The 12,044-nt window shown below is 44.9% G+C and overlaps 1 protein-coding gene across 1 annotated transcript; it reads right to left on the reverse strand.

Moving 5' to 3' along the window:
- Positions 1-561: 561 nt before the first annotated feature.
- MRPL52 (mitochondrial ribosomal protein L52) lies at positions 562-10,639 on the reverse strand. Its single transcript, XM_070954351.1, has 5 exons — positions 10,563-10,639; positions 6,178-6,253; positions 4,616-4,683; positions 1,132-1,196; positions 562-779 (listed from the first exon to the last, which is right to left on the reverse strand). The coding sequence occupies exons 1-5, from the start codon at positions 10,588-10,590 to the stop codon at positions 633-635; spliced, it is 384 nt and encodes a 127-aa protein (XP_070810452.1). The 5' UTR covers positions 10,591-10,639; the 3' UTR covers positions 562-632.
- Positions 10,640-12,044: the final 1,405 nt, after the last annotated feature.

Raw genomic sequence — 12,044 nt, forward strand, 5'->3', positions numbered from 1 at the left:
GCTGAGACAGGCTGGAGCCAGGGCTTGTCTTAGTCTGCAGCTTCTGATTCTGTGCAGAGAAAGAGAAGCTGAAACCAATGTGTGTTAAGCTCTCTGCTGTACTTTGTGAACATGCCTGCTGATCTGAGCTGAAGAATCAACTGTTGGCATTGTAAATATACTAAATCTGTTATTAGGAATATAAAGAAGTTAATGAATCCAGCGGATTCAGCTATCTGTGTGTGCTTCTGGATTTGATTTTTGCAAGAAACGCTGACAATACTGCTATCATGTCCCCCACTAGTCCTTCTCTTCTCTAGATTGGCCATACCCAATACCTACAACCCAGAGGTGGGTTCTACTTACCTTTACTACCGGCTCACAGCAGAATGGCACACGAGCACTCCCTTCGCTCGTGTGCGCACCTTGCTTCTGCGCATATTGCCGATGACGACATCTGGGGTGGTGGGCGGGGCCTCCCGCCAGTTTTACTACCGGTTCTTGCGAACCGGTCCGAACCAGAGGCAACCCACCACTGCTGCAACCGGTCTTCCTAGGTAGATTTATACATCAGTAGATTTATTATACATAATTTATTGAATTTTTTTTTTGTTGTTGTTGAAGCTCGAGATTGCAGAGGGAGTAAAGAGCAATTATTTCGGAAGCTGCTGGAGTAAGGCTCCTTTGGGCCGAAGTCTCTTGCGTCGCTTCTCTTCTTGGTCTTCTTCCTGCTTTTTCATTTTCGCTTCCCACTTTTTCATCCCGTGGTCCAGTTCCGAAGACAGCTGGGCTATGCGCCTCTGAAGGACCAAAAATCAAAGAAGGGAACGTTAAACAAAGGCCCGGGGAGATGTCCTTCCCACACAACCCTTTTAACCTTTAAAACGTTTTTTGTGAAGAAAAAACGGGGAGGGTTAGGAGGCCAAAAACGGGCCCGTTTTTTGTGAAAATGGGCCTATTTTTTGCAAAAACAGGGCACGCAGAGGGTTTGGGAGGCCTGCAGAGTGCTCCTGGGGACCGGGGAGGGCAAAATTTTTTTTGTTTACCTCTTTGAAATCTTCGTGCATCTTATACTCCGGTGCATCTTATAGTCCGAAATATACGGTAAGTTACGCCCCATTTTTTTGCCACGTGGCTAGAAAGGGTACTTACCACCATCTCCCGGTTTTTTTCCTGGCGTCGGAGGTGGCCTACCATGGGAGGAGCGGGCCTGCCATCTGCCGGGGCGGAGTGGGGAGGGGGGCGGGGAATGACAGACGGACAAAAGAAAGGCACAATGGTTATTGAAGACACAGGTTGGCGTTCTCGGAGGGCAGATGTGAAGCTTGCTTAATGCAGAATTAACAACCCTAATGAATCCCGAAGGACAGGGAAGTCCTCCACTTACGACCGGTTGGTTAGCGACTGTCCAGAGTTACAACGCAGCCCGAAAACTGCGGTCCCATGATCGAATTTTGGACATTTGCTAAATGGAGCATATATATATCGCTCTGCTAAACAACTTATTCCCACAACACTGTCAAACTATTTAGTTAGACTGTATTACCATTATTCTTATCATCTTTCCTATTACCTATCTCCTTTTCTACTTATGACTATAACTTTGTTGCTTGTATCTTTATGATTTTATTTTATTTTATTTAGTTTCTATTTATAACGTATCTTTTCTTTTATGTACACTGAGAGCATATGCACCAAGACAAATTCCTTGTGTGTCCAATCACACTTGGCCAATAAAAATATTCTATTCTATTCTATTCTATTCTATTCTATTCTATTCTATTCTATTCTATTCTATTCTATTCTATTCTATTCTATTCTATTCTATTCTATTAAGATTTATGTTGATTGCTTATTTAGTATCCTATGACTATCACAAAGTGTGATATCTTATGATTTAGGATGAATGTATTTTTATGACTACTGTGTTTCCCTGAAAATAAGACCCAGTCTTATAGTTTTTTGAACCCTGAAATAAGCGCTTGGCCTTATTGCCATGCGCTCAAAAGTCCGATTGGGCTTATTATCAGGGGATGTCTTATTTTGGGGAAAACAGCGTATGATCATGATTTATCACTTATAGCTTTCATGTACAATGAGAGCTTATGCACCAAAGACAAATTCCTTGTGTGTCCAATCACACTTGGCCAATAACGATTTCTATATTGTTCTGTTCTGTTCTCTATCCATTCCATATTCTATATTCTATTCTAATTATTTTCCATTCCATTCCATATATTCTATTCCATTTATTCTATTATTTTCCATTCTATTCCTTCTATTCCATCTGTTCTATTCTATATTCTATATTCTATATTCTATATTCTATATTCTATATTCTATTCTATTCTATTCTATTCTATTCTATTCTATTCTATTCTATTCTATTCTATATATTTTATGGTATTCTCTTCTGAATTCTCTTCTCTTCTCTTCTCTTCTCTTCTCTTCTCTTCTCTTCTCTTTTCTTCTTCTATTCTATTCTATTCTATTCTATTCTATTCTATTCTATTCTATTCTATTCTATTCTATTCTATTCTATTCTATTCTATTCTATTCTATTCTATTCTAATATTTCATTCCATTCCATTCCATTTATTCTCTATTCCATTTCTATTTCTATTCTGTTCTTTCTATTTCCATTCCATTCCATCTTAAAAACCGTTGTAAATACAGGTGGTCCTCGAATTACGACCTCAACGAAGCCCAAAATGTATGTGGTTCTGCAGAAACCTCGGTTAAGTGAGTTTTATGACCTTGCTTGCCACGGTTGTTAAGTGAATCACTGCAGTCGTTAAGTTGGTAAGACCGCTGTTAAGGGAATCTGGATTTTCACATTGACTTTGCTTGTCAGGTGGTCGCGAAAGGAGAATCACATGACCCCGGGGCGCTGCGACCGTCATAAATACCAGTCAGTTGCCAAGTGTCTGAATTTTGCTCACATAAGGATTTCTGCAAGGATTGCTAAGTGTGAAAAACGGCCATAAGCCCCTTTTTTTTGTAACTTCGAACGGTCGTTAAATGAACTGTTTTACCTCTATTTACCTCAGAAATGTAAAAAAAAAAAAAAAACCCCACGTAAAAAATATTCCGTGTTCCAGGGACTCCTCGACTTAAAACCACGTGATCAAATTCAGATGCTTGGCAACTGGCGGGTACTTCCGACAGTTGCAGGATCCCTTCGAACGGTCACTAAACGAACTGTCGTAAGTCGAGGACTACCTGTAGGACTTCAGTCGCCAAGCATCCAAATTATGATCTTTCGAAAGTCATCATCATCTCTTTTTTATGACCCCATAATCCCTTGCGGGTGTGGAGTCTGGGCAACCGAATGGAGGGCTCTGTTTACTGGCCGGATGCCCTTCCTGTTGCCAATGCGGAGTTTTGTTCAGCAGATATATATTCTCAATGTGCCCATAGAGAGAAAAATCTGCCTCTACCTAGGACTGGGATGGCGAACCTATGGCACGCGTGCCACAGGTGGCACGCGGAACCATATTGGTGGGCACGCAAGCTGAGCTGCGGTACGCATGCATGCGCCAGCCAGCTGATTTTCAGGCCTTCTGGGCCCACCAGAAGTCGGGAAACACGCTGTCTCTGGCCTCTGGAGGGTCTCCGGGGTGGGTGGATGAGGAAGGCCTGTTTTTCCCTCTCCCCAGGCTCCAGAGGCTTTCTAGGCCTTCTTCCCCCCCCCTCCCCCGGAGGCCCTCCAGAGGCCAGAAATGGCCTGTTTCCCGACTTCCGGTGGGACCGGAAGGCCTGTTTTTCACTCTCCCCGGGCTCCAGAACCTTTCTAGGTGCCTGGAGAGGACGAAAATGGCCTTCCCCACGTCTCTGGAGGCCAGAAACGGCTTGTTTCTCGACTTCCGGTTCCACCGGAAGTCCGGTGGCCCACCGTACCCCACGCGCAGGGGGTGGGGCCCATAGAATTATGGGTGTGGGCACACGTGCACGTGACCCCCCCTACGCTCCCCCCACTTTTGGCACTCGATGGCAAAAAGGTTAGCCATCACTGACCTAGGATCAAACTCACAGCCTCCTGATTGTGAGGCGAGAGCTCCACCTCTAGGCCACCACACCACTCTATAGATCTTTCAAAAGTGACGGGTTCAAATTGAGCTAGGCAACCGTATAAACACAGCTGGAATTCTCCATCGGGCAGAAGCCTCTTGTCAATCATCTGGCCTGCCACCCGATTCTCCTTTGAGGATGATAATCTTGTTTCCTAAAACATTGTTTTTTTTTGTTTTTTAAAAAGGGGGAGTTTAGTTTGATTCTACTTTGGCCTTCCTCAAATCGGTTTGAGGGACTTTTGGCATAAAAACAGTCTATATATATATTTTTTCTTTTAATGGCCCCGTAATCCCTTGCGGGATGGAGTTGGGGCAACTGAATGGAGCTGAGTCTTTACTGGCCGGATGCCCTTCCTGTTTCCAATGCAGAGTTTTGTTCAGCAGATATATATTTTCTCATTGTGCCCAGAGAGAGAAATATCTGCCTCTACCTAGGATCGAACTCACAGCCTCCTGATTGTGAGGCGCGAGCTCTGCCTCTAGGCCACCGCACCGCTCATAAAAGCAGTCTATCAACATCAACAGATAATCTTCTCCCCGCCCCGATTAGTTTATTTGTTTACCAGCAAAAGACCAATCCGGTAAATTGGTAGTCAGCCCGTGATCCGATGGGTTTGCAGGGAGGCCGTGCCTGGAAAAAAAAAAAAAAGACAAAAGAGTTGGTGCAGCTCTCGGAAATTGAATAGATCGCCCACAGATCAAAAGGGATTTGAGACAGCCGCTACCGATAAGTGTAAATCAGGGGTGTCCCGCTCGATTTCATTGAGGGCTGCATCAGGACTGTGTTTGATCTCAGGGCCCGGGTGTGTGTGCGGCCAGAGTAGGCGTGGCCAGCTCGACGTTACTCACTGAGGCTTACGTTTTCGACCGCTATGGCCTCCTGCAGCCCTCCGCCAGCGAAAACGGAGCTCGGGGAGCCAGTGCGCAGCCCGCCCAGGCTTCCTTTTCGGCCGCGACGGCCTCCTGGAGCCCTCTACCAGCAAAAACGGATCTTGGGGGTGCCCCCCCCTGGGGCCCTGTTTTCAGCTGCGATGGCCTGCTGAAGCCCTCTGCCAGTGAAAATGGAGCCCCCACAAGCTCTTCCCCTCCCTCTCTTTCCCTCTTTCTCTTTCCCTCTCTTTCTCTTCCCCACCCTCTCTTTTCCTCCCTCTATCTTCCCCTCCCTCCATCTTTCCCCCTCTCTTTCTTTTTCCCTCCCTTCCTCTTTCCCTCTCTCTCTTTCCCCCTCTTTTTCTCTCTTTCCCCCTCTTTCTCTTTCCCCCTCTTTTTCTCTTTCCCTCTTTCCCTCTCTCTCTTTCCCCCTCTTTCTCTTTCCCTTCCTCCTCCTCTTTTCCTCCCTCTTTCCCTCTCTCTCTTTCCCCCTCTTTCTTTCCCTCCCTTTCTCTCTCTTTTCCTCCCTCCCTTCCTGTCTCTTCCCCTCCCTCCTTTCCTTCCTCTCTTCCTCTCCCTCCCTTTCCCCCTCTCTTTCTCTCCCTCCCTTTCCCTCTCTTTATCCCCCTCTCTTTCCCTCCCTCTTTCTCTCTCTATTTTCCTCCCTCCCTTTCCCCCCCTCTCTCTTTCCCTCCCTCTTTCTCTCTCTTTTCCTCCCTCTCTTCCCCTCCCTTTCTCCCTCTCTTTCTCTTTCCCACCCTATTTCCCTCTCTCTCTTTCCCCCTCTTTCTTTCCCTCCCTCCCTCTTTCTCTCTTTTCCTCCCTCTCTCTTCCCCTCTCCCTCTTTCCCCCTCTTTCTTTCCCTCCCTCCCTCTCTTTCCCTCCCTCCCTCTCTTTCCCTCCCTCTTTTCCTCTCTCTCTTCCCCTCCCTCCCTTTCCCCCCCTCTTTCTCTCTTTCCCTCCCTCCCTCCCTCCCTCCCACTCTCCCTCCTGTGGGACAAACGCAATGGAGCTGGGCTGGGGTGATAGCGTGCGTGCCCACAGATAGGGCTGAGTGGCACCTCTTGCACACATGCCATGGGGTCGCCATCATGGTGATAGATAAATAGTAGATGATAGATAGACAGATAGATAGACAGACAATAGGTATACAGTCGATGATAGATGATAGAAAGATGATAGATACAGACAGAGAGACAGGTGATAACTAGGTAGATGGTAGATAGATGATAGCTAGATTAGATTAGGTACTTACTTCATTCTCCATTCACTTCCGGCATGCTTCAAGCTACTGCAATGGAAACTCCGAGCCAATATCACAAGCTGGGCTCCTACAGGATGAGAAACCAGACAAAAATAAATAAATGCCGCTCAGCTGAACGGTGGCGGGTGTAACGGAGCAGAGCCCCGACGAGCCACATGCTGGGGCTGCGACAACGTGCTGAAGCTGACCAGGCTGTTTGCTGCAAGGACGCTAGCCAGATGAATACCCGATGGACGCTGGGAGGCAGAGGCAAATATTTCCCCCCCCTTGTTTGCCTCCTCTAAAACTAATGTGCGTCTTATGGTCCGGAGCGTCTTATAGACCAAAAAATACGGTATATGTATTGCCTATTTTTTGATCCGTGTTCCTTTGAGCAGCCAAAGATTTACACGTTGTCATGGTCAGACTTAGAAGAAAACTATTAGTTGAGAGGAACTTTAAAAATGATATAGAAAGCCTTCCTGCCTTTTCATATGCTTTTCCAGAGGCACAGTCTGAATGATTAAATCTTAAGAAATTATTCTGATTCTAATGATAATGTTATTGATTATACTAGACACCACCCAGATCCCATCCCTGAGGGGGATGGGCTGTTAAGAAATATGAAAGATAGATAGACAGATAGCGAGAGAGAGGGGAGGGGTAAGAGAGTAGATACGATAGATAGATGTCTGTGGAGATTCTCAGTCATCCAGGTCCTGGTTGGCCCATGGTTGTTCCAGAAAGTCCAGTTGCCTCTTGAAAAAGATAGATAGATAGATAGATAGATAGATAGATAGATAGATAGATAGATAGATAGATAGATAGATGCTTGATATAGACAGACAAGAAAGATGGCTTTCGAAAAAAACGGTCCAAAAAAGCCTCAAAAACAGGCCAAAAGAAGCCTCGAAAAAGGGCCAAAAAGTCTTTAAAAGGCCGAAAAAAGCCTCAAAAACAAACTGAAAAAAGCCTCGGAAACAGGCTGAAAAAAAGCCACGAAAACGGGCTGAAAAAAGCCCTGAAAATGGGCTGAAAACAGGCCAAAAAAAGCCTCAAAACAAACAAACAAAAAAGCCTTGAAAATAGGCTGAAAAAAAGCCACGAAAACGGGCTGAAAAAAGCCCTGAAAATGGGCTGAAAACAGGCCAAAAAAAGCCTCAAAACAAACAAACAAAAAAGCCTTGAAAATAGGCTGAAAAAAAGCCACGAAAACGGGCTGAAAAAAGCCCTGAAAATGGGCTGAAAACAGGCCAAAAAAAGCCTCAAAACAAACAAACAAAAAAGCCTTGAAAATAGGCTGAAAAAAAGCCACGAAAACGGGCTGAAAAAAGCCCTGAAAATGGGCTGAAAAAAGCCCTGAAACAGGCCAAAAACCGGACAGAAAAAGCCTTGAAAACAGACCAAACCAGCCTCAAAAACGGGCTGAAAAAAGCCTTGGAAACAGGATGAAAAAAGCCCTGAATACGGGCTGAAAACAGGCCAAAAAAAGCCTCAAAACAAACAAACAAAAAGCCTTGAAAATAGGCTGAAAAAAAGCCATGAAAACGGACTGAAAATTGCCCTGAAAACGGGCTGAAAAAAGCCTTGGAAACAGGATGAAAAAAGCCCTGAAAACAGGCCAAAAAAAGCCTTGAAAATGGGCTGGAAAAAAGGCTGGAAAAGAGCCAAAATAAGGCCCAAAAACAGGGCTCACGAAGGCCCAAAAGTTTTTGTTTGTTTTCCTCTTCTAAATTTAGTCTTATAGTCTTATAGTCAAGTGCGTCTTATAGTCCAAAAAATATGGTAGTTTCATTTAACAAGGTTCTAAGTATCTTTCACCTCTCTTGGGGAAGGGCATTTCTTGATTTTTAGACAGTGTACACCCTGGGTGGTTTTTTTTTAAAAAAAAAAAACTATATTGACTTTAAGGAGGCAATACACAACTACGTTTATTCGGTTTGGACCTCATCAGGTGTATGTAGCTACAGTATTGTAGCTACATATATTTGAGAAGTTTCAAACAGAATGAAACCAGTCCTGCACTGCCACCTGGTGGTTAGTAAAAGTATTAGCTGAGATGGTCTCCATGTTGAGTGAATAACAATAGCAATAAAATTTGCTGGCTGGGGAATAACTGTTCTCCTGGGATTAAGGCGAATTCTGGGACTTGAAGTCTATCCCTTAAAGATGGCAATTTGTTGGCTGCGGAATTCTGGGAATTGAAGTCTACCCCTCTTAAAGTGGGTAATTTGCTGGCTGGGGAAGTATTGTTCTCCTGGGATTGAGGGAAATTTTGGGAGTTGAAGTCCCCCGTCTTAAAATTGTCAATTTGCTGGCTGGGGAATTATTGTTCTCCTGGGATTAAGGGGGATTCTGGGATTTGAAGTCCACTCGTCTTAAAATTGTCAATTTGCTGGCTGGGGGAATTATCGTTCTCCTGGGATTAAGGGGAATTCTGGGAGTGGAAGTCCACCCATTTTAAAATTGTCAATTTGCTGGCTGGGGGAATTATCATTCTCCTGGGATTAAGGGGGGTTCTGGGAGTGGAAGTCCACCCATTTTAAAATTGTCAATTTGCTGACTGGGGAATTATTGTTCTCCTGGGATTAAGGGGAATTCTGGGAATTGAAGTCCACCCATTTTAAAATTGTCAATTTGCTGGCTGGGGGAATTATCGTTCTCCTGGGATTAAGGGGGATTCTGGGATTTGAAGTCCACCCATCTTAAAATTGTCAATTTGCTGGCTGGGGGAATTATCATTCTCCTGGGATTAAGGGGGATTTTGGGATTTGAAGTCCACCCGTTTTAAAATTGTCAATTTGCTGGCTGGGGGGATTATCATTCTCCTGGGATTAAGGGGAATTCTGGGAGTGGAAGTCCACCTGTTTTAAAATTGTCAATTTGCTGGCTGGGGGAATTATCATTCTCCTGGGATTAAGGGGAATTCTGGGAGTGGAAGTCCACCCATTTTAAAATTGTCAATTTGCTGGCTGGGGAATTATTGTTTTCCTGGGATTAAGGGGAATTCTGGGAATTGAAGTCCACCCATTTTAAAATTGTCAATTTGCTGGCTGGGGGAATTATCGTTCTCCTGGGATTAAGGGGGATTCTGGGAGTGGAAGTCCACCCATTTTAAAATTGTCAATTTGCTGACTGGGGAATTATTGTTCTCCTGGGATTAAGGGGAATTCTGGGAGTGGAAGTCCACCCGTTTTAAAATTGTCAATTTGCTGGCAGGGGGAATTATCATTCTCCTGGGATTAAGGGTAATTCTGGGAGTGGAAGTCCACCCATCTTAAAATTTCAATTTGCTGGCTGGGGGAATTGTCATTCTCCTGGGATTAAGGGGGGTTCTGGGAGTGGAAGTCCACCCATTTTAAAATTGTCAATTTGCTGGCTGGGGAATTATTGTTCTCCTGGGATTAAGGGGAACTCTGGGAGTTGAAGTCCACCCATTTTAAAATTGTCAATTTGCTGGCAGGGGGAATTATCATTCTCCTGGGATTAAGGGTAATTCTGGGAGTGGAAGTCCACCCATCTTAAAATTTCAATTTGCTGGCTGGGGGAATTGTCATTCTCCTGGGATTAAGGGGGGTTCTGGGAGTTGAAGTCCACCCATTTTAAAATTGTCAATTTGCTGGCTGGGGAATTATTGTTCTCCTGGGATTAAGGGGGGTTCTGGGAGTTGAAGTCCACCCTTTAAAGCTGGCAATTTGCTGGCTGGAGAATTCTGGGAGCTGAAGTCCACCAGACTTAAAATTGTCAATTTGCTGGCTGGGGAATTATTGTTCTCCTGGGATTAAGGGGGGTTCTGGGAGTTGAAGTCCACCCTTTAAAGCTGGCAATTTGCTGGCTGGAGAATTCTGGGAGCTGAAGTCCACCAGACTTAAAATTGTCAATTTGCTGGCTGGGGAATTATCATTCTCCTGGGATTAAGGGGGATTCTGGGATTTGAAGTCCACCATCCATCTTAAAAGTTGCCAAGTTGTTAAGAAATACAGCTTCAAAAAAAGGGGCTGCAGCATATCAATGTCTCCATTAGCCAAGTCCACCCACTCCACCCCACGTGCTGCTCAAATATGGCCATCATGGGAATTTATAAAGCAGTTTGGACCTTTCTTGAATTTGGAATTTGAATGAGGAATTCAGCCTTTCCTATAAAGGGCGTCCTTCAATCGCGCGTGGAATTCGGAAGGGAGAATGGCTCAGTGGCTAAAACGCTGAGCTTTGTCGATTAGAAAGGTCCGCAGTTAGGCGGTTCGAATCCCTAGATCTCCTGCGTGAGCAAGGGGGTTGGACTAGATGGCCTCCTAAGGTTCTTTCCGACTCGACCCCCAGGAAAAGCAGATATCAATAAGCCATTCATTCTCTCGGGCACGTGTTCAAGCGTGGGGCGGGGGGGGGGGCATCCATACCCAGCCTCGGGGTCACGGGAAGCGCCATTCAGAAGAACCGACTTCCGCGGCGACGCTCGTTCACGGATCAAAAAAAAAAAAAAAAAAAAAAAAAAAAAAAAGCCCTGGGGGCCGCCATCTTGGAACGTCCAAACGGAAGTACCCGCCTCATCCGGTCACCGGGGGCCGCCATTTTTGTACGGATGGCTGCAGAGTTTGTAGAAAGTCTCTTAGGGAAAGGGCAAAAACAGTGGATAAGGGGGGGCGAAGCGTCGTGGCGTCCTCTGGAGCTACTCTCCAGGGGAGATCACTGCCGGGGCGGGCATTTTCGGAAAACCACGCGGGTTATATTGAACAACCGGCTAATTGAAAGAGTCCCTTCGTCTTGTGCGAGCCGCCATTTTCGGCCTTGGATGGGCGTGACCCGGAAGCTAAACCGGACTCCATTTTGCAAACGGAAACGGAGATCCTCTTCCATCTTGGATGAGGCAACCTCCTTCGCCTATATCCTCCCGCATAAACAATAATAATCATGAAATCGCCGTCTTGTTTTCTTTAAAGGAAAATATCGCACTTTTGAGAAAGGCCCCTCTTAGGTTCAAATGCCGCATTCGTGACGTTTCAGGGCGTCCTTGGCGGCCATGTTTACTAGGGGCGGAAAGGGCGCCTCCGCCATTTTCCAAACGGTCGCTTAAGGGCTCCGGCGCCATCTTGGATGCTGGTTGCCAAGGAAGCCGTTGCCCTTGGCGACGAGGTAAACAGGTTCCGCCTCTTCCGATGGCGGAGGGAGGCCCAGATTGATGCAAGTGACCGAGGAATAAATGACCGCCTTTCTCTTCATCCGCCTTCCCCAACCTGGCGCTCTCCATTCCTCCCCCCCCCACCCCCATCGGGCCTAGGCGGCGCCCGCTGGGAATGATGGGATGCGAGGTGGACCCTTTGCCCAGACAGATGGGGGAGATGCCTCATCTGCTTCACTTTCTTCTTCCTTTATTTCAAGAAAAAAAGGGTGTTTTTTTCCCCCTCAGTGTGTGTGTGTGTGTGTGTGTCTGTGTCTGTGTACTATATTTTATTTATTAAATTCATATATTGCCCATCTCACTGTCAAGTGACTGGCTGATGATAATATAAAAGCATAATATAAAATGATACATTTTTATATATGGTATATATGTATATATAGTATACATATATAGTTGTTTTTATATATAGTATGATTATAGTGTGCGTGTATTGTATGTATATATGTATGTATGTATGTATATATATATATATATATATATATATATATATATATATATATATATATATATATATAGTTATGTGTATATTTTGTGTGTGTATATGTAAAAAAAGAAGCAGACATACTGCGAATTTCGGAATTTAAGATTTTAAAATTTTAAAAGAATTAAAATTTTATTTTATTTTAATTCTTTCAAAATTTTAAAATGTTAAATTCTGGAGTTCACAGTATGTCTGCTTCTTTTTTTACTAATATACCTG

This window comes from Pituophis catenifer, unplaced genomic scaffold (genome assembly GCF_029215685.1).
Source record: "Pituophis catenifer annectens isolate HBS135680 unplaced genomic scaffold, rPitCat1.0.hap2 SCAF_15, whole genome shotgun sequence".
Lineage (NCBI taxonomy): Eukaryota > Metazoa > Chordata > Lepidosauria > Squamata > Colubridae > Pituophis > Pituophis catenifer.